This window comes from Bufo bufo, chromosome 8, assembly GCF_905171765.1.
Source record: "Bufo bufo chromosome 8, aBufBuf1.1, whole genome shotgun sequence".
Classification (NCBI taxonomy): Eukaryota; Metazoa; Chordata; class Amphibia; order Anura; family Bufonidae; genus Bufo; species Bufo bufo.
In genome coordinates this window covers 189111398-189133297 of record NC_053396.1, presented here as the reverse complement: position 1 = coordinate 189133297, position 21900 = coordinate 189111398, and the positions used below count along the sequence as shown (strand labels likewise).

The 21900-nt window shown below is 46.9% G+C and overlaps 1 protein-coding gene across 1 annotated transcript in view; it reads right to left on the bottom strand.

Moving 5' to 3' along the window:
* TMEM91 (transmembrane protein 91) overlaps window positions 1-21900 on the bottom strand; it is a 42173-nt gene that overhangs the window by 15156 nt on the left and 5117 nt on the right. Inside the window, exon 2 of the mRNA XM_040404916.1 lies at window positions 1056-1717. Coding sequence (XP_040260850.1) covers window positions 1056-1448 — 393 coding nt within the window. The 5' untranslated portion in view covers window positions 1449-1717. The remainder of the gene's footprint in view (window positions 1-1055; window positions 1718-21900) is intronic.

Sequence of the window (21900 nt, the reverse complement as noted above, 5' to 3'; positions counted from 1 at the left end):
TCTGAAGTCCAAATAGTGTTCCTAACATTGGGGGTCTAATCTGAGTTTGTAAATGAGGGTCTTATTAACATGGAGGTCTGATCTGAGTGTCTGAATAGGGGTCCTAACATGGGGGTCTGATCTGAAGTCGGATTGGGGGTGTTAAAGCAGCCCTAAATTAGGGCATTTTAGATACACTCTGGTGTTCCAGATCAATGTACCCCCCCCCCCCCCCTCCAGGGGGTTAATATCCACGCATGGCTGAGAGACTGAACACTGACACAGAAGTTGGTCAAAGCAATCTCTAACTTTTATTACATGAGGTAAGCGTATATATATCTTCAGAAGAGGGCAGTCCTCACTGAGACACAAACCATTGTTTCATTGGTCAAAGTTAAGAAGAGATAAGAGAAACAGAGATAACACTCTTCACATCTGCGCAGTAGGTACCACTTTGGAATGTTAAGCTAATGTAAACATCTAAGGGTCTCCATTTTGTAATGGTGGATAGTCTAACAATACTACTGCATACGTCATATGTGACACTTCAAAGAGGTGCTTCTCTATAGGCAGTGAACAACATATATCATCAAGTCATGTGATTGGTCTACGCATTCCACCACACTCTATGGGACACCTGCAGAAAGATGAGAAATCAGACACTGCCCACAGCACAGCCTTTTGCCCCCCTTCCTCACCTCTCCGGCTTGAGACAAAGAGAGGGGTGGGAGGGAGGCACTTGGAAGAGAAAAAGTTTAACTCATTACAGTCCTAGAGATACTAAATATAGAATAAAATTCACACATCTTTAACAGTAAAATTCACACATCTTTAACAGGGGTCTTATTAACATTGGGAGTCCGATCTGTCTGTCTATCTATCTAAATATCTATCTACCAATCTATTACCTAATATCTATCTATCTATCTATCTATCTATTATCTCTCTGTCTACCAATCTATTACCTAATATCTATCTATCTATCTATCTATCTATCTATCTATCTGTGTCATATTGATATCACAGTGGGGTTTGTCATATATCAGGGTCATCGGTATGTAGACCTATATCTGTACCTCCATATCCAGCACATCATCATCCCGGACATCACAGGAAACAGTGTGAATGTCTTTCTCTGGGGTGTACAGTAACTTCTTGCAGATATCTGGACTCCCCTGAGGGTCTACAAATGTAGTCTCTGAATAGTCTTTTCCTTTCCAGACCTGGGGATCTGTTGTCTTCCAAAAAGAGACGTCTGCAACCCTCCCACCCCCAGAATCCACAGTCCTGCGGAGGCTACCTGGGTCCAAGAACTGCTGGGGGAGTTCTCCACCTTGCTGTGCGCGGTGTGGGAGACATTTCCAGATGAATCCTTCACCCCCACCATCTTTAGAGAGGAGAGGGGTAAGCATACCTGTCCCCATCGACCTGTCCAGTAGGGGGTGCTGTAACTCATGCAGATACTCCATTAGCTTTCACTATCACTGATGACGCCAGAAGATTCTGAGAGAAGTCATTGTCCATTAAGTAAAGCGCTGTACTTGGCCTTGCCTTGGCCCCAAATTTCTGGACTTTCTTTAATTTGCTGCTACAAAACTTGTATTCTTCATGATTTCTGTATTTAGGCGACTGTCAGCCCCTGATTATATGCAGCAGATGGGTTCTGGTATAAACATCATGTAGGAATCATTCATTGTTTACATCTCTCCTGTTCCCGAAATATTGAGGCCAGGATTTGCTGTAGACAAAAAGGAAAGGAAATAATTAATAATATACCCTCCAGGGCCCAGGTGCAGTGACCCGCTGGTTCACTGCTAAAGGGTTAATGCCATGGCTCACTTCTTAAGAGTTAATGCTATAATATGTTATGGTTCACTTCTAAAGTCATTAGAATTAGAGATGAGCGAACTTCTGTTTTAAGTTCGGCGTCTAAAGTTCGGCTTCCGGTTAGCGGAGGATCCCGATATGGATTCCGAATTCCGTTGTGGTCCGTGGTAGCGGAATCAATAATGGCCATTATTGATTCCGCTACCACGAACCACAACGGAATTCGGAATCCATATCGGGATCCTCCGCTAACCGGAAGCCGAACTTTAGATGCCGAACTTAAAACAGAAGTTCGCTCATCTCTAATTAGAATGTTTACTGAGATGCTCACTATGCACTTTCGTTGGTACAAATGGCTAATGAGACTTTACTATGCTAATACTATGTATTCCAAAAGGTTGTATATAAGTAAGAAATAGTTAACTGGCAGTCCTTAGTAATAGTTGCCAAGTGGTGGGCTGGCCCCACTTTTCCCTGGCTAGAGAGTTCCTGGAAAGTCTCCCTAGAGCGTGGACGTGTATGGTGCTGTTGGTGTGTAAACCAGATAAGTAAATGCAGGAGAAAATAAATTCTTCTCAATGGGGACATCATCCCAGTGAGTGAAAAACTGCCAGAAAACTTTGCAACTTTGATAAGAACCAACCTCTGAGGGAGAGAAGTACTGACTTTTTGCAGAAGGTTGAGGACCATAGAGGAACAGGATAAAGGCTTGGATAAAGACAGTGAAGGTAACGCATATAGATGTTGACTTTACTGCACATGGATTGGCTTATATTGCTTCTGGCACCCACCACACGACTGAGACGGACTGGTCATCCATCTGCACCCCGCAGTTGGGCATTGCAGAGAGATATTGAAAGAAATTACACAACTATGGCCAGTTGGAAAGATTGCTTGTGTCTGTGGGAAGAGACTCAGGAAGGATCACCATAATAGCCATCCTCTATACACAGCCTGGGAACTGACACTAATTAAAATCAGCCTATGGGGCAGACAGGCTGGTCAGGAGTGCACGACTGAGGTGTCAGCCACACCTCCAGTACAAACTGCAAAGAAAAAAAGGGGGTCAGTCAGCACATCCCAATGCGCAGGTGCACGTTGCTATGGCTGAAAACACAACATAGAACAAAACATACAATGCAACAGCTCTCTGCAAACCAAATAAAGTACAAAAAAGAATTATATTGCTTATGCTATGCTTATAAATTAGAGATGTTAGCAAATAATTTTGTACAAAATATTTGAGCCCGTCTGCCACATGTCAAGGCGATCTCTGTAAGACGGGAACCTAACACTAAATTCTACCTGTTATGTGCCATGACGGCTACCATACAATTCAGGGAGTGTAGGTTCCACATGCATGCTGGGCCCACTTTAATTTTTATCATCTTTGGTACCAAAATGGCCTCCATTATATCCAGGGAATGCAGGTACCAACATGCATGCCGGGCCCACTCCACAGCTCACCTGGTGCCAAATGGCCCCCAACGAATGCAATGAGAGTCCACCCTATACCTCTCCTGGTGCCAAATGGCTTCCAGTGAATGAGGGAGAGCAGGCTAAGCTATATACTCAGCCTGGGAACTGAGTCTACTGTTTGTAATTGCACTGTGGCACCCATCAGCCACTCAGTAAAAGAGAGACTATATTTTACTATTACCAAGTCAGCTTGGTCATTTGTCTCCATATTCGACCCAGGCCGCTGTTCTCCTGCCTTGTGCCCATCTACCAATTTATCTAAAATCAGAGGCACCCCAGCCAGTACCAAATAGGAGACCCCAAAGTCTCGACAGAACAAGGATTGCATGCCTCCACCCACTGCACAAATGGCCAGGGGACGTGTTAGGGCAGAGAATAGCCACTGTGAGGATTACAACCACCCTCATGGTCACACCCACCACTATTATGCTCCTCTGCCTCATGCCTTCCCTGCTGGCCGATGCATGGCACAGGAAGGACAATAAAGCGCAGTTTCACTTCCTGCCTCCCTATTGCCTGCCCTTGCCTGCCTATCTAATACTTGCACTCACCTCCTTGCTTTTCTACTCTCTTCTTTCACCTGCCTGCTTCTCTACTGCCTTCTCTCACCCATTTGACTTCTACTGCCTACCTTCACCTCCCTGTCTCTCTACTGCCCTCATTTACGTCCCTTCCTCCCTACTCCCTGACCTTATCTCCCTGCAATTCTACTCTCTTCCCTCACCTCCCTGCCTCCCTGCTGCCTTCCCTCGCCTCTCTGTCTCTCCCCCGCATTTCTCACTTCCATTTCCTGCCTCCCTAAGGCCTGCCCTCACCTCCCTGCTTTTCTACTCTTCCCTCACATACTTACCTCTCTACTGCTTTCCCTCCCTTTCCTGCTGTTCTACTCTCTTCTACCTCACCTGCCTGCCTCATTACTGCCTGCCCTCACCTGTCTGCTTTTCTACTGCCTGCCCTCATCAACCTGTCTCTCTGAAGCCTTCACTCACTTCCCTGCTTCTATACTGCCTGCCCTCATCTCCCTGCTTCCCTACTATCTTCTCTGCTTTCCTGTTGCCTGCCCTCATCTCCCTGCTTCCCTACTATCTTCTCTGCTTTCCTGCTGCCTGCCCTCATCTCCCTGCTTCCCTACTATCTTCTCTGATTTCCTGCTGCCTGCCTCATCTCCCTGCTTCTCTACTATCTTCTCTGATTTCCTGCTGCCTGCCTCATCTCCCTGCTTCCCTACTATCTTCTCTGCTTTCCTGCTGCCTGCCCTCATCTCCCTGCTTCCCTACTATCTTCTCTGCTTTCCTGCTGCCTGCCCTCATCTCCCTGCTTCCCTACTATCTTCTCTGATTTCCTGCTGCCTGCCTCATCTCCCTGCTTCTCTACTATCTTCTCTGATTTCCTGCTGCCTGCCTCATCTCCCTGCTTCCCTACTATCTTCTCTGCTTTCCTGCTGCCTGCCCTCTTCTCTCTGCTTCCCTACTATCTTCTCTGATTTCCTGCTGCCTGCCTCATCTCTCTGCTTCCCTACTATCTTCTCTGCTTTCTTGCTGCCTCTCCTCATCTCCCTGCTTCCCTACTATCTTCTCTGCTTTCCTGCTGCCTGCCTCATCTCCCTGCTTCCCTACTATCTTCTCTGCTTTCCTGCTGCCTGCCCTCATCTCTCTGCTTCCCTACTATCTTCTCTGCTTTCCTGCCCTCATCTTCCTGCTTCCCTACAATCTTCTCTGCTTCCCTGCTGCCTGCCTCATCTCCCTGCTTCCCTACTATCTTCTCTGCTTTCCTGCTGCCTGCCCTCTTCTCCCTGCTTCCCTACTATCTTCTCTGCTTTCCTGCTGCCTGCCCTCATCTCTCTGCTTCCCTACTATCTTCTCTGCTTTCCTGCTGCCTGCCCTCATCTCCCTGCTTCCCTACTATCTTCTCTGCTTTCCTGCTGCCTGCCCTCATCTCCCTGCTTCCCTACTATCTTCTCTGCTTCCCTGCTGCCTGCCTCATCTCCCTGCTTCCCTACTATCTTCTCTGCTTTCCTGCTGCCTGCCCTCATCTCTCTGCTTCCCTACTATCTTCTCTGCTTTCCTGCTGCCTGCCCTCTTCTCCCTGCTTCCCTACTATCTTCTCTGCTTTCCTGCTGCCTGCCCTCTTCTCCCTGCTTCCCTACTATCTTCTCTGCGTTCCTGCTGCCTGCCCTCATCTCTCTGCTTCCCTACTATCTTCTCTGCTTTCCTGCTGCCTGCCTCATCTCCCTGCTTCCCTACTATCTTCTCTGATTTCCTGCTGCCTCTCCTCATCTCCCTGCTTCCCTACTATCTTCTCTGCATTCCTGCTGCCTGCCTCATCTCCCTGCTTCCCTACTATCTTCTCTGCTTTCCTGCTGCCTGCCTCATCTCCCTGCTTCCCTACTATCTTCTCTGCTTTCCTGCTGCCTGCCCTCATCTCCCTGCTTCCCTACTATCTTCTCTGATTTCCTGCTGCCTGCCTCATCTCCCTGCTTCCCTACTATCTTCTCTGCTTTCCTGCTGCCTGCCCTCTTCTCCCTGCTTCCCTACTATCTTCTCTGCGTTCCTGCTGCCTGCCCTCATCTCTCTGCTTCCCTACTATCTTCTCTGCTTTCCTGCTGCCTGCCTCATCTCCCTGCTTCCCTACTATCTTCTCTGATTTCCTGCTGCCTCTCCTCATCTCCCTGCTTCCCTACTATCTTCTCTGCATTCCTGCTGCCTGCCTCATCTCCCTGCTTCCCTACTATCTTCTCTGCTTTCCTGCTGCCTGCCCTCATCTCTCTGCTTCCCTACTATCTTCTCTGCTTTCCTGCTGCCTGCCCTCATCTTCCTGCTTCCCTACAATCTTCTCTGCTTCCCTGCTGCCTGCCTCATCTCCCTGCTTCCCTACTATCTTCTCTGCTTTCCTGCTGCCTGCCCTCTTCTCCCTGCTTCCCTACAATCTTCTCTGCTTTCCTGCTGCCTGCCCTCATCTCTCTGCTTCCCTACTATCTTCTCTGCATTCCTGCTGCCTGCCTCATCTCCCTGCTTCCCTACTATCTTCTCTGCTTTCCTGCTGCCTGCCCTCATCTCTCTGCTTCCCTACTATCTTCTCTGCTTTCCTGCTGCCTGCCCTCATCTTCCTGCTTCCCTACAATCTTCTCTGCTTCCCTGCTGCCTGCCTCATCTCCCTGCTTTCCTACTATCTTCTCTGCTTTCCTGCTGCCTGCCCTCTTCTCCCTGCTTCCCTACTATCTTCTCTGCTTTCCTGTTGCCTGCCCTCATCTCTCTGCTTCCCTACTATCTTCTCTGCTTTCCTGCTGCCTGCCTCATCTCCCTGCTTCCCTACTATCTTCTCTGCTTTCCTGCTGCCTGCCCTCATCTCCCTGCTTCACTACTATCTTCTCTGCTTTCCTGCTGCCTGCCCTCTTCTCCCTGCTTCCCTACTATCTTCTCTGCTTTCCTGCTGCCTGCCCTCTTCTCCCTGCTTACCTACTATCTTCTCTGCGTTCCTGCTGCCTGCCCTCATCTCTCTGCTTCCCTACTATCTTCTCTGCTTTCCTGCTGTCTGCCTCATCTCCCTGCTTCCCTACTATCTTCTCTGATTTCCTGCTGCCTCTCCTCATCTCCCTGCTTCCCTACTATCTTCTCTGCATTCCTGCTGCCTGCCTCATCTCCCTGCTTCCCTACTATCTTCTCTGCTTTCCTGCTGCCTGCCCTCATCTCTCTGCTTCCCTACTATCTTCTCTGCTTTCCTGCCCTCATCTTCCTGCTTCCCTACAATCTTCTCTGCTTCCCTGCTGCCTGCCTCATCTCCCTGCTTCCCTACTATCTTCTCTGCTTTCCTGCTGCCTGCCCTCTTCTCCCTGCTTCCCTACTATCTTCTCTGCTTTCCTGCTGCCTGCCCTCATCTCTCTGCTTCCCTACTATCTTCTCTGCTTTCCTGCTGCCTGCCCTCATCTCCCTGCTTCCCTACTATCTTCTCTGCTTTCCTGCTGCCTGCCCTCATCTCCCTGCTTCCCTACTATCTTCTCTGCTTCCCTGCTGCCTGCCTCATCTCCCTGCTTCCCTACTATCTTCTCTGCTTTCCTGCTGCCTGCCCTCATCTCCCTGCTTCCCTACTATCTTCTCTGCTTTCCTGCTGCCTGCCCTCTTCTCCCTGCTTCCCTACTATCTTCTCTGCTTTCCTGCTGCCTGCCCTCTTCTCCCTGCTTCCCTACTATCTTCTCTGCGTTCCTGCTGCCTGCCCTCATCTCTCTGCTTCCCTACTATCTTCTCTGCTTTCCTGCTGCCTGCCTCATCTCCCTGCTTCCCTACTATCTTCTCTGATTTCCTGCTGCCTCTCCTCATCTCCCTGCTTCCCTACTATCTTCTCTGCATTCCTGCTGCCTGCCTCATCTCCCTGCTTCCCTACTATCTTCTCTGCTCTCCTGCTGCCTGCCCTCTTCTCCCTGCTTCCCTACTATCTTCTCTGCGTTCCTGCTGCCTGCCCTCATCTCTCTGCTTCCCTACTATCTTCTCTGCTTTCCTGCTGCCTGCCTCATCTCCCTGCTTCCCTACTATCTTCTCTGATTTCCTGCTGCCTGCTCTCATCTCCCTGCTTCCCTACTAACTTCTCTGCATTCCTGCTGCCTGCCTCATCTCCCTGCTTCCCTACTATCTTCTCTGCTTTCCTGCTGCCTGCCCTCATCTCTCTGCTTCCCTTCTATCTTCTCTGCTTTCCTGCTGCCTGCCCTCATCTTCCTGCTTCCCTACAATCTTCTCTGCTTCCCTTCTGCCTGCCTCATCTCCCTGCTTCCCTACTATCTTCTCTGCTTTCCTTCTGCCTGCCCTCTTCTCCCTGCTTCCCTACTATCTTCTCTGCTTTCCTGCTGCCTGCCCTCATCTTCCTGCTTCCCTACAATCTTCTCTGCTTCCCTGCTGCCTGCCCTCTTCTCCCTGCTTCCCTACTATCTTCTCTGATTTCCTGCTGCCTGCCCTCTTCTCTCTGCTTCCCTACTATCTTCTCTGCTTTCCTGCTGTCTGCCCTCTTCTCCCTGCTTCCCTACTATCTTTTCTGCGTTCCTGCTGCCTGCCTCATCTCCCTGCTTCCCTACTATCTTCTCTGCTTTCCTGCTGCCTGCCCTCATCTCTCTGCTTCCCTACTATCTTCTCTGCTTTCCTGCTGCCTGCCTCATCTCCCTGCTTCCCTACTCGGTTCTGTGCACTTCCCTGCCTCCCTTCTGCCTGCCCTCACCGCCATACCTCTAAGCTGCCTGCCCTCAGCTCCCTACTGCCTCATACTTTTTTTCCAGCTTGTTGCCTTTCTCTGCTGCCTGGTCTCCCCTATTTCCCAATAAGGTGAGTTATTAAAGGGTTCCTCCAGTTTCCTTTAATTATTGATGAATAAATAAAGAACTATAAGCTGATAACCGCAGATCTGGCATATGGTGCCCCCACTTGTTCTGTGTTATGGGCTCTCTGTTCTAATGGAGGGGCCTCTTCTATAATGTCCCAAGCAGAAGGCTATGGAGGCAGCCATACCACTACGTCCATGAAGCGGATGCCTATTCCAGACCTTCATGATCGACCCCTTTAAGGTCTGTCTGTTCTATAGCCCCCAAATGTCTGCTCTGTATGTACTCCAGCTCGGCCGCCTTATTTCATAGCCAGAAACAGAACGGTTATATTTAGTGCCCAGTGAGATAGAAATCTTCTTTGTACATATGTTATGTGACGTCTGTCCTCTCCCCCTGCAGCGGCATAGGAACCGTGGAGAGATACGTGTGAGATTATTACTCGCAGCTAACCTACAGTGCTCCTCTACTGCAATTAATATTCCTGTTACTAGGGATTTACCTGGTCCTTCTGTGAAGCATACACTGTCATCAATTATAGATATACCTATCAAGACTAGAAACCAGGCTGGGTATATTGTACAGATGATGTACTGAGATATATGACAAGTGCAGCACTGAGGTTGTACTAGCCTTGTAACGTTCTGGGTGATGGGTGTCTTAGCCGTATTCCCTCCCCTTACAGCAGTGTCTGTAGATGCTGGTCAGAGCTTCTCAAGACTTCACTTGAGGCTGAAGAATATGTGATTACTATGGAGGATCTGGAACAGGAGCAGGAGCTTTGTAGGTTGCTTCCTCTCCTCTCTGTCTTTAGGACTAGCCTACCCCTACCAAGAGGGGAGAAGCAGGGGGAGCAACCCTGTTCCTGGCTAACCTTTGCCAACCATTCCTTGCTGGGAACTATGGCCATAAGCAAACAGTAATATATATATATATATATATTATACATAACGACAGAACTTGTAGTACTCCCAGGTCTGGAGTACTACATAAGGCCTCATGCACACTGCTGTATTATGGAAGTATGAGGAAAACACACAGCCCCCATAGCCTGCAGTGAGCCCACACTGTATCTTCTGGTGCTCCTCCTGGTGCCCTGGTGTGAAGTTCAACCAAAACATCTAGGGGACAACATAGCACCTCAATGCAGCACCACATGGCGCACACAAAAAGCCTACAAATCTGTAGAAGTTTGGGCTCTTTGTGCCACCGTATAGACTCCATTGACCATAGTATACATCCTCACCATTTTCAATATTTGATTGCTGCCAGTGAATGGAACCATTATTATTTATATCCTGAGGCTGATAATCCTTCCAGATCCTATCCTGCTGACACAGGTGAAGGACTTGTTACAAGAGAGAGAGATCGGATTCACTGTAAGGTTACTGCCAGATGGCACAACTAAGCTGCGACCACCCGTGACAGCCAATGGACGCGATTTTACAGCACAATCGTGCAGTCGTTGGCTGGTGGATGGGGCTAGGACACATGCAGCCAGCGGTGCCATCAGGTGGTACCCTAACAAGCTGCTTATTGGAAATGACCAGGAAGAGTTTTCAGCTTCTGGATGTGCAGCACCCGAGACCTGGAGACCTGGGGGCATCTGCAATTGCTTGTATTTTTTATGTTGTAATGTTATTTTATGTTCTGCCGTGCATTCCAGTAAGAGGATGTATGGTTGGCAGGGACAGGGCTAACCACCCTAATCCTCCTCGGTCCTGCTTCCAGCTAGGAGGGGGGGATCCAGAGTACAGAGTGTGGAGGAAGGAAGCACATGCTAAAGCTCCTACTCCAAGAGCTTGATACTTTTCTCCTGTGAGACCCTTATTCCATAAAGATTGCCAGACACAAGATACAGCTGTCCCAAAAGCTACAGTGGATAAAGTCAGCAGAGTGACCAGCAAGATTTAGCTTTACAGACCCTGCTGCACAGTGAGGGAAAACAGTTCAGACACCCATCACCTAGAATAACCACCAGGCCATACTAACTTCAATTCTGTATCACACAGTGGACATGTATATTGACAAGTGACATTGAATTTCCACACCAGTCCCATCCTCTGCACCGGCTCCTCAGGGGCTTGCTACAGACGTCAATAACAATGTTTCACCATAGACGCAAGTAAAGAAATTTTTAGAGACTGAAGCCCAAAAGTACATTTTACAACAGTTATGGGAATTTCCTTTTTTTTTCTTCTAAAGTTTCTGTAGTAATTCAGACTTGGCTGGAAAACCTTCCCATATAACAAGCAAGGCAACCTGGGTAGTCCACAATGATAAAATATATGCAATCAACGTTTTCTAAGCAATTGCCTTGTAAATAGTTCATCTTTGCGAGCTCATGGCTGTTAGTTTCAAGGAAATTCGAAAAACATTAAAACAGCGCCACACCGATCCACAGGTGGCGTGTGGTATTGCATTGCTCAGCCTCATTCACTTCAATGGAACTGAGCCGCAATTCCAGACACTACCATCGCTGGACCCTTTTGGAAAAAAGCAGTACTATTTCTACAGGAACCACATGTATTCCAGGTTCTAGAGCGAGAAACAATTTGTAAGGTTCCCCCTGGGGGCAGCCCCCCGTTAAGCGATAACGTGTCAGTCACAGGCAGAGCGGGGACGCATAAAGAGCAAGCAAACCATGTAATAAAATATTAATAGGCTTTTAAGGCAGCTGTCTGAGTGATGGAAGCCCCGGCCACCTCGCTCCCTCAGTGCGTGGAACTGCAAGTGGGCATATAACATCTATCTCACTGCTGGAACATGACAGAGCCTGGCAGGAGGGGGGGCACCGGGGTGCACGGGCTGCCGGTGCCCCCATCTCCAACACTGTGACATGCAATAATTCAGCATTCACAGCCTCACTTTATATTCTCTTTGTTGTGTCAGTAGCATTTATTGCTTCTCCTCTGCGGGTGCATTAGATATTTAAAACCAACCAAGTCTTCTCTGCGTAGGCAGGAAATTTCACAGGGCGCTCTCTCTGCGTGACTCACTGAGGTCCAGAAATTTCCTAACCTTGGCAATGTGGCCGTCTGGGAGGCATAATCATAACGAGAAGATTATTAATAAGAATGGTGGCAATCACTCATCCATCCTGACTATGTTGTGTCCTAGGGCCGACCATCCATGGGTTGCAAAGGCAGTGTGAGTAATGAGAGGGGAGGGGATGGATAAACGAGCCTGTATGGGAGGCCTATTCACCATGCAAATTGAAAAACATCAGCAAGGAGGAAGCTGCATCAGGCAACGTTCTACTATGGGGACTATAAGGCCCCAGGTTCATGTGCCGGCCCCGGCCTCTGGGTTTTATGGAACTCTTTAACAACACGCTTAGGGCTCATTCACACGAACATATTTTTGTTTCCGTGTCCATTGTGGGTTTTTTGTGGCCTGTATGCGCAAGCATTCACTTCAATGCGGCCAACAAAAAAAAACGGAAATGATTCCGTTTCCGTATGTCCGTTCCTGAAAAAAATAGAACATGTCCTATTATTGTTTACACAACTGACAAGGATAGGACTGTTCTATTAGGGGCCGGCTGTTCCGTTCCGCAAAATACGGAATGCACACACACGTCATCCGTATTTTTTGCTGATCGCAAAATACATACGTCGTGTGCATGAGCCCTAAGGCCTCAGGTTCCTGTGCCGGCCTCTGGGTTTTATGGAGATTTTTAACAACACCCTTAGGGCTCATGCACACAAACGTATTTTTTGTCTGTGTCCGTTCCGTTTTTTGTGGCCCGTATGCCAGACTATTCATTTCCATGGGGCCACAAAAAAAAGAAAGAAAAAGAAATGACTCTGTGTGCATTCCGTATCTGTATGTCCATAAGTTTGTTCCGCAAAAAAATAGAACATGTCCTATTCTTGTCCATTTTGGCATCGTTTCAATGGATCGGCAAAAATAAAAAAACTGACGTCACACGGATGTCATCCATTTTTTTTGTGAATCCGAGTTTTGAGGACTGCAAAATACATATGGTCGTGTGCACGAGCCCTTATGGGCCTCCACAGGCCTCTGATTTTATATCTAGGAATTTGGAGGCTTTGTTACAAAGCATTGGGTTTAGGGAATAAAAATAGATATAAAATAAAATAGATGTAAAAGTTACTAATGGATATATAGATAAAATAGGCCTAAAAGTATCTTAAAAATATGGTGCTGTAAGGAGTGGCTACAACGGTGTGCCTCCATATACCCTCTGCTGACATGTCTGTTTTAGTAACTACTTGTATCCCCCATGTATTAACAATTCTGTATGGTTGTTACCAGTTTGGGATGTGTCCCTGCACAGTCTGACAATATCAAATCAGTGCTGCCAGTGTCAGACTATGCAGGGGACCCCCCCCCCGTTCCTGCCATACAGAGGACTACTGCCCATATGAGGCACGGCCACAAGATTACAGGGCTGGTAAGATGGTGCTGCTGATGCCTAATCATGTCAATCCATTTGAGGAGGAGTGGTCAGCATGGCAGAGAAAAGTAGTTGAGGTGCACTAAGTGGTTAGGCTCCGCCCTCAGTGCACTTAATGGAGTTTTATCATCTCAGACATTAGTGGCATATTGCTGGGATATGTCACCAATGTCAGATCGCTGAGGGTCTAAGAGGTGGGACCTGCACTTCTCTCCCTGAAAGTAAGGTTCATTTCTATGGGAGTTCCAAAAACAACTGAGAGATAAATGGGGACCACTATGACCATTCACCTCTATGGGACTGCTGGAAATAGCCAAGCCAGCACTCGGCTTTTTTCAGTACTCCCATAGAAATGGATGGAGGGTGGCTGGGCATGTGTGGCTGCTCTCCACTCACTTCAGGGGTTCTGTTCTGGAGATACTGTAGGACTGGGTCCCGCACCTATCTGACATTGGTGGTAAATCCTAGTGATATGCCACGAATGTGTGAGATGACAAGCCACTTTAAACACTCATTTGTATATAAGGAAAATCACCAATTTCTCTATATAACGGTGCAACAGATCAGCTTAAGAACATAGCGTTTTCGCCATGGACTGTAATAGTATTTTAATCCAGTATATGATATAGGTGATCCAGTGATTGCATGTTCAACCCCCCAAGAGGGGCTAAAAATAAAGATGAAAAGGTAAAAACAAAGGGGTCATTTATTAAGACCGGTGATTTATACGCCGGTCTAATTCCCCATGCGCTGGTGGCGGATGCACCAAAGTTATGTAGAGGCACAGGCTTTTACGTAACTTTGGCACTTGGTTCCGCCGCCGTGGACATGGTTTAATCTATGTCAGCTCCCTCGCTGGCGTAGTTTAAGTCAATTTTCCACGCCATAAACTGGTACTTGTACTGACCCACAGAATAAGGCCTCATGCACACGACTGTATGGCTTTTTCAGTATTTAGCGGTCCACAAAAAGCCGATCTGCAAAAAATACGGATGATGTCCGTGTGCATTCCATTTTTTGAGGAACGGAACAGCTGGTCCCTGTTAGAACAGTACTATCCTTTTTTTGTTATGCGGACAATAATAGGACATGTTCTATCTTTGAACGGAACGGAAAAACGGAAATGTGGAGTACCTTCCGTTTGTTTTGCAGATCCATTGAAATGAATGGTTCCGTATACGGACCGTGTACGGAATGCAAAAAACGGAACGTAAATGGAAAAAAAATAACGTTTGTGTGCATGAGGCCTAAGGGTCCAATCACACATCTGTAGTGTATTGCGGATCCGCAATTTGTGGATACGAAATACACCCGGCCGGCACCCCCATAGAAATGCCTATTCTTGTCCACAATTGTTCTATTTTTTTCCGGAGCGGAAGATCGGCGGCGCGCTCCGGAAATGCGGATGCGGACAGCACACTGTGTGCTGTCCGCATCCATTCCGTCCCCATAGAAAATGAATGGGTCCGCACCCGTTTCACACAATTGCGGAACGGATGCGGACCACAATTGCGGACGTGTGAATGGAGTCTAAGGCCTCTTGCACACGACCGTATGGCTTTTTCAGTATTTTGCGGTCCGCGGACGATAAGGCTACATGCACACGAACGCTGTTTGTTTCCGTGTCCATTCAGTTTTTTTTGCGGCTAGGATGCAGACCCATTCATTTTAATGGGTCCACAAAAAATGCGGACAGCACACCGTGTGCTGAACGTGTCCTATTCTTGTCCGTTTTAGGCACTGTTACAATAGATCCGCAAAAAAAACAAATGGACTGCATACCGATGTCATCCGTTATTTTTTGTGGTTTTCGCAATTTGCAGACCGCAAAACACACACGGTCGTGTGCATGTAGCCTAATAGGACATGTTATCTAACAAAACGGAAAAACGGAAATACGGAAACAAAAGGCATGCGGTGTAACTTCGTTTTTTTTTGCGGATCCATTGAAATGAATGGTTCCGTATACGGTCCGTATACGGTCCGTATACGGAACGCAAAAAACGGAATGTAAACGAAAAAAAAAAAAAACGCTTGTGTGCAAGAGGCCTAAGACTACATGCACACGACCGTATGTGTTTTGCGGTCCGCAAATTGCAGATCTGCAAAAAAAAACGGATGCCATCCGTATGCCATCTGTTGTTTTTTTGCGGATCCATTGTAACAATGCCTAAAACGGACGAGAATAGAACATGTTCTATTTTTTTTGTGGGGTTACGGAACGGACATACTGATGCGGACAGCACACGGTGCTGTCCGCATTTTTTGCGGAGCCATTGAAATTAATGGGTCCGCATCCTATCCGCAAAAAAAAATGAACGGACATGGAAACAAACAACGCTGGTGTGCATGAGGCATTTTTAGCACACAGTGAACGCCGTAAAAAACGAAAACCTTTAAAAACAATGGCGCAGTTGCGTTTTTTCCAGTTAACATTTTTTAGGTTTCCTCGTACATCCTATGGAATATTAAAATGTGTTATTTGAGAGTGCAGCTTGTCCTGCAAAAAAAAGAACAAAAAAACCTGAACAAGAGACGACTTTTGGATGACAGGTAGAAAAAACGAAAACGCAAAATGGCTGCATTGGGAAAGGCGGGGGGGGTATTTCTATATTGTGCTCTGATACCTTGTATCATTATTATACTCGATGTACTAGTTATTGCACTAACTCAGCACATATAGAACAGTATTTGCAAGAACTAAAAGGGGCGATAAGTAGTGAGAGCGGCCCACAGAGCTCGCACTCTAATGGTCCCTTTAAGGCCACATTCTTCCCGTCGCTTTTTTTCTTTTTTTTTCTTTAGCTGTCTTGCTCCGGATGAACCACACACATGCAGAATGAAACATGATTTCCACTGAAGTGGAAAAATCTATGTAGAAAGACGGCCAAGCAGAAGGCCGGGGGGGGGGGTGGCATTAATATAGATAACCTGTCGATACTGCTCGGCGTGTCCCTGACGCTGGAGATATGTAGGTCACCCGTCTGCTCTGTGTCATTAACCTTGTAGGAAGCTATGAAATATTCACTCACGGGAATGAATGCTTTCCTGGTATCAGATGTCCTGGAAATGGATTTTCTCCTGCACGGCCTGCCAATGGTGTCGCTCCAAGCTCTGGGACCCAGATGCAAATGCTGTACTAGGGCCCAAAATAAAGGGGTTAAAGGGGTTCTGCCATATGTGACGGGACCTGCGGGTGATACGTTAGGACACCATTTTGTACAGAGACTAATAGGACGTCCACAGAAGTGCATGAGCCTGCATGAGGTTTGTGATATACGGTATCTTGTCTACAAAATAGGACATGTCCTTATCACAGCTCAGGGAGCATGTCCTTTCTGCTGCAGCTCTCTCCCTAACACAGCTCAGGGGAAGTGTCCTTTCTGCTGCAGCTCTTTCCCTTGCACATCTCAGGGAAAGTGTCCTTTCTGCTGCAGCTCTCTCCTTGTCACAGCTCAGGGGCAATGTCTCTTCTGCTGCCGCTCTCTTCCTGTAACTGCACAGCTTCTAACAGTAGATACAGATGATGGCAGTGGCAGGATGGCAGGAGGCAGGATTGTCCACCTCAGTAAGGTGGACAAAGACATGAGCAAAACAGCAAACAGCAGGTGGTGCTAAACAGATAAATTTTTATTGAATAACTCAGTGGCTATACTACATTTTTATTACATACAAATAGAAAAGTATTCAGATGAAGGAGCTGGCTTGAAAAAATGAACAATATTTTTTGTGGGACCACCTATTTCAAGGACATTTCCACCCATTAAGTGGCAGTCTGACATAGGGCTCATGTACCGGACTGTTTTGCCGGTCAACATCCCGCACATTCCTCGGTCCTTATTATAGAAGTTCCTATTCTTGTCTGCAAAATAGGACATGTCCCTATCACAGCTCAGAGAGCATGTCCTTTCTGCTGCAGCTTTCTTGCCTTCTCTGTCTTTCTTATATAGAGAGAACCCTGGTATTGTTATATCCCAGTCATTACTCTCATTGAACCATGTCTCAGTAACAGCCACTAAATCTATATTCTCAGATGCTCCTGTGACTTATTTGTATTAATTTTAGACAGCTGACTTAGAACCTCTTCCTCTGTAAAGACACATGCATCAAAAGATTCATTAGTCTTCCTCCCTAACTGAGGTCCTTTTCCTTCATTTTTCTTTGTAAAAACTGAACAGAAGTATTCATTGAGGCAGTCAGCTAGTTCTTTATCTTCTTCCATATACCTTCCTATATGGACTATATAGTCCCTTTAGCAGTAATATAGTCCCTATAGCGGTAATATAGTCCCTATAGTGGTAATATAATTCCGATTAGCGATAATATAGTCCCTATAGCCGTAATATAGTCCCTTTAGCTGTAATATAGTCCCTTTAGAGGTAATATGGTCCCAATAGCGGTAATATAGTCCCTATAACAATTTCTACGGTACCTTCGATTTTCTCCAGTGGCACACAGAGGTATTATCAGTCAGATACATAGGAAATAACTCAGCTCTGCTACATCTGACAAACTCGGCGTTAGCGTTCATAACCTAAATCCTTACTTTCCTATTGGGGGGTTTGTATCCCCTAATGGCTCTTAATAGGATAAGCCCCCGGTATGCTCCATAACATAAGAAAATCAATACGGATGGATCTGAGCAAGGAATACAAAGCCCTTCGAGTTCCCGCTCGGGTCCTGAGCATGAAGGCTGCGTAGGAGGCAGGGCAGACATCTATAAGTCGTTTAATGGGCCTCATTTTGCGGTAATCTGTACAAATGGCATCTTTTGTCAGTGTTTTCGGGTAAGATGAACTCAGTCCTCTGGCAGGGGACCCTTCTGTCCTCGGAGTCTAAGCCTCATTTTATCCTATATACCTTCACTGGTTGCAGCTGCTTTACGTTGCGAAAAAAAAAAAAATCCAATTTATTGTTACTATTCTTAACCGCGCATCTGCGGGGGATTTGTGAACGAAGAAGGCAGGAGGCGCGGAGGATGTATAGAGAGCTGACCTCTCGGCTTTCTGCTTCATTACAGATAATCCATTAGCCGAGTTCCTCTACTCGGGAATACAGATGTGAGCGGGACCGCAGTGCCTCACATCTACATTGCTGCAACGTCTCATTATTACAGCGCTGGGCAATCAATAGCAATCCCGTTATATAGCAAAACCTATTATTGCACATGATAACCCATCTCCAGAGTGCCTTATAGCTCTGCCGTAAGAGGGAAAAATCAGCTCCTGGCACTGACACCCATCATTGGAGGTGTCCTACTATACATTTACCATAGGCCAATGTCCTAAGGATGAGGGGTTTCCTGGTCATCTTCTAATCACACAAGCAGGCTGCGGTGAAGACTTGAAGGATGCCACCGAGCAGAGGGCACCTAGCCTTTCTGCTGCCTGAGGTGAAAATTTAAACGGCACCCCCCCTTCCCAATGCCAATTTCTTAACCTAACCCCTTCCTTTCAGCCCATGGCCCTTCCGCTGCACCCCTCTTGCCCCTACCTGGTGCTGCCTGAGGCGATCGCCTCACCTGGCCTCATTGGTGGTGCACCCCTGCCACCGAGGGGCAATACATACAAACTAAGCACGAGTCCTGTCGCTCAAGTCTCGGGTCAAGCTGCATCCTTAAAGGGGACGAGACAGTTTACCTAAAAGCGTTATCCCAGGAGTAATGTAAAAAAAATGAAAATCAGACACCATATAGGACATGACAATCCCTCTCTAACAAAGCTATCACATGGATCCAGAGATCTCCCCATTCATTGCTCCATTTGCTCTGCTAGATTTATTTCAAGCTGTCAGCTCAGGGGGTGTGTCCTTTCTGCTGCAGCTCTCTCCCTATCACAGCTCAGGGGGTGTGTCCTTTCTGCTGCAGCTCTCTCCCTATCACAGCTCAGGGGGTGTGTCCTTTCTGCTGCAGCTCTCTCCCTATCACAGCTCGGGGGGGGGGGGGGGTCCTTTCTGCTGCAGCTCTCTCCCTATCACAGCTGAGGGGGTGTGTCCTTTCTGCTGCAGCTCTCTCCCTATCACAGCTCAGGGGCCATGTCCTTTATGCTGCAGCTCTCTCCCTATCACAGCTCAGGGGCCATGTCCTTTCTGCTGCAGCTCTCTCCCCATAACTGTCACAGCTTTTAACTGCAGATACGGCTGGTGGCAGTTGAAGGATGGGACTGAGCATGCGCGTCCACCTCAGTGAGGTGGACAAAGAGATGAGGAAAAAAAACAAACAGCAGCTATATTTAATTAAATAGCTCACTGGCTAGAATAAATGTTTAATGACATGCAATTACAAAAGTATTCAGATCCAGGTGCTGGTTTGAAAAATGAAGAATATTGTTCATTGGACCACCCCTTTAAAGGACATTTAAACACAGTAAAAGGGTTTTCTGAGACTTTACTACTGATGACCTATCTTCTGGATAGGTCATCAGTATTTGATCGGTGGGGGTCTGACACCCTGGACCCCCACTAATCAGCTCTTTTGAGATGGCACCGGTGTTCCTGTGAGTTCCACAGCTTTCTCACAGCTCTCCAAGCACAGCGGCGTACATTGTATAGCGGCTGTGCTTGGTATTATAGCTCAGCCCCATTAATTTCTAGCGGCGCCTAAGTCATGTGACCGATGAACGTGTCATCACAGGCCTAGGAAAAGCTGCGAGAAGGCTATAGCACTCACAGGAGCACGGGAACCTTGTCAAACAGCTGATCGGCGGGGGTTCAGGGTGTCAGACCCCCAACGGTCAGAAACACCATTCGTAGTGGGGCACTGTTCTTGAGATAGAAGTGGGTCCCAGAGTGTATATATATATATTTTTTTTATATATGTGTAGATAGATAACACAGCATCTGTTATTTACAATACATTATGTTATAGCTCACCACCTTCCCCTCCCTGCAAAATGACCTCTGCACAGGTCACACAGCAAGCCTGCAACGCCTAATACGGCTTATGTGAAGAAATTATCTACATGAGACAATTCCTTTAGGCCCTTAAAAACAAAACAATTTTGGCCTTAAGGACTAAGATTTTTTTTTTTCATTTTTCCCTACCCAAATCCTGTCAAGCATAGCTTTTTTTTATTTTTATTTTTATTTTAAGACTACGTAGCCATTTTTAGCAGCTATAATTTGGTCAAAGAGCCACCCGGGCTTTATAGAAAAGCACAACCCTGTTAAAGAGGAGCTGTCCCCTCTCCTGACATGTCTGTTTCTTGCATTCCCCGTGTAATAACAATTCTGGAACATCTTTTCACATATAACTCCATGTAGTGCCCTTTCTTTATTATTCCTGTTAGAAGTTATGAATGAATTCCTAGCAGTCTGCAGTGAAGGTCCAGATGGGTATTACCAGTTGGGAGTGTTAGAGGCACACCCCTAACTGGTAACACCCATCTGGACCCTCACTGCAGACTGTTGGCAATTTATTCATATACTTCTAGTAGTAAAAAGAGGAATGACACAACATAGAGTTATCCGAAAAGATTCTCCAGAATTCTTATTTCATGGGGAATGTAGTTACTGAAACAGACATGACAGGAGAGGTGATTGGTCCCCTTTAACTCTTTCCTCCTCCCCCCCTAGTTTATCTTCACCTCATGTACATGAAGGTGCTCGGTGTCAGACTCAGGCTCCTGGGGCCCACCACAGGAATTTTCTCTTGAAGCCCAAACCCTATATCATAAATAAAGTTTAATTGGTTTAAAACCATAGAAACAGACCCTAGTGGCAAATGATTGGCTCCTGGATCTTTGGGGCCCATTATAGTATCAGAGCCTGGGCCCACCAGAGGATCTTTTGGCTCTATGGGGCGCCATATACTGTATGAACGAGGAGGTATACTAGATTTAGTGCCGTGCTTGCTCCAGGACAGGTTGGGATGGTCCATTACCTTGTGGTCCATACTGTGCAGTATTATTTTCAGTTCCTGTGCCACCACTAGAGGGAGCTATCTGTAAAGAGATTTATATATCTAGTACGCAGCACTATGGGAACTGTACACCTCCGCTTTCAGTACAGACCCCTTAATGACAGCTGCTGGTGGCCACTATGGCAGCATCAGCGCAAGCAGGGAAATTGGTTTAGGCTTGGTCCCCATAGCAGTTGCATGTCCTGCCATTGACCTAGAGTTCTTCTTCAAGGTTGTCACACTAGGGCATTTCTGACATTCGTGTTTTAAGCTTTGTGCTTTACCTGAGCAAAACTGTAACGTTCAGGATGACAAGCAAAGGACAAAGCCTCTCAGTAGGATTTTAGGTTCCTCACATCTGCTACATGGGGAACTTTAATAGCTGCCACTGGTTGTTGTCTGACTCCCTTGAGAGGAACTGGTTAAGCAAGAAGAAAAGCGTTTGATCACCAGCTGTGGAAATTCTATACGGAAGCTTTTGCTGAGGTGAACAAAAAAATAATTTTTTGGGGAAGATCATTAAAATGTATGTTTTATCCAGAGCTTGAAACGACCATCAAACATTTGAAGGGGTCCACTCCTGCCTTTACGCCCTTAGGGGTGTCATATTATAGGTCCCCAATGTCTCCTCTCCCCATTCATTTGACCCTAATACTATGTGTGGTCTTGTGGTGATCCGCTGATCCCTGGGGTGTCATACTTTCTACTTTTTCTATTAATTAAAGCCAGATACGGATTAATACTTCTTTTTTCAGTTTTTATTTTCTAAATGTAGATTTTTTTAAATTCTATTTTATGTACGTGATTGTGGGGGCGGCCATCTTGCCTGAGTTGTCGATAACAGCATTTAGAGATATGCCTTACAGCAGCCACATGGTCCACAGGATGCTGTAGTCTGGAGCTGATGCGTTGATTTTTATGGGAGAGTGTTGTAGGCATGCTCCATGACCTGTACAGAGGTCATTGTGCAGGGAAGGGGAGGAGGTAAGCTCTGCA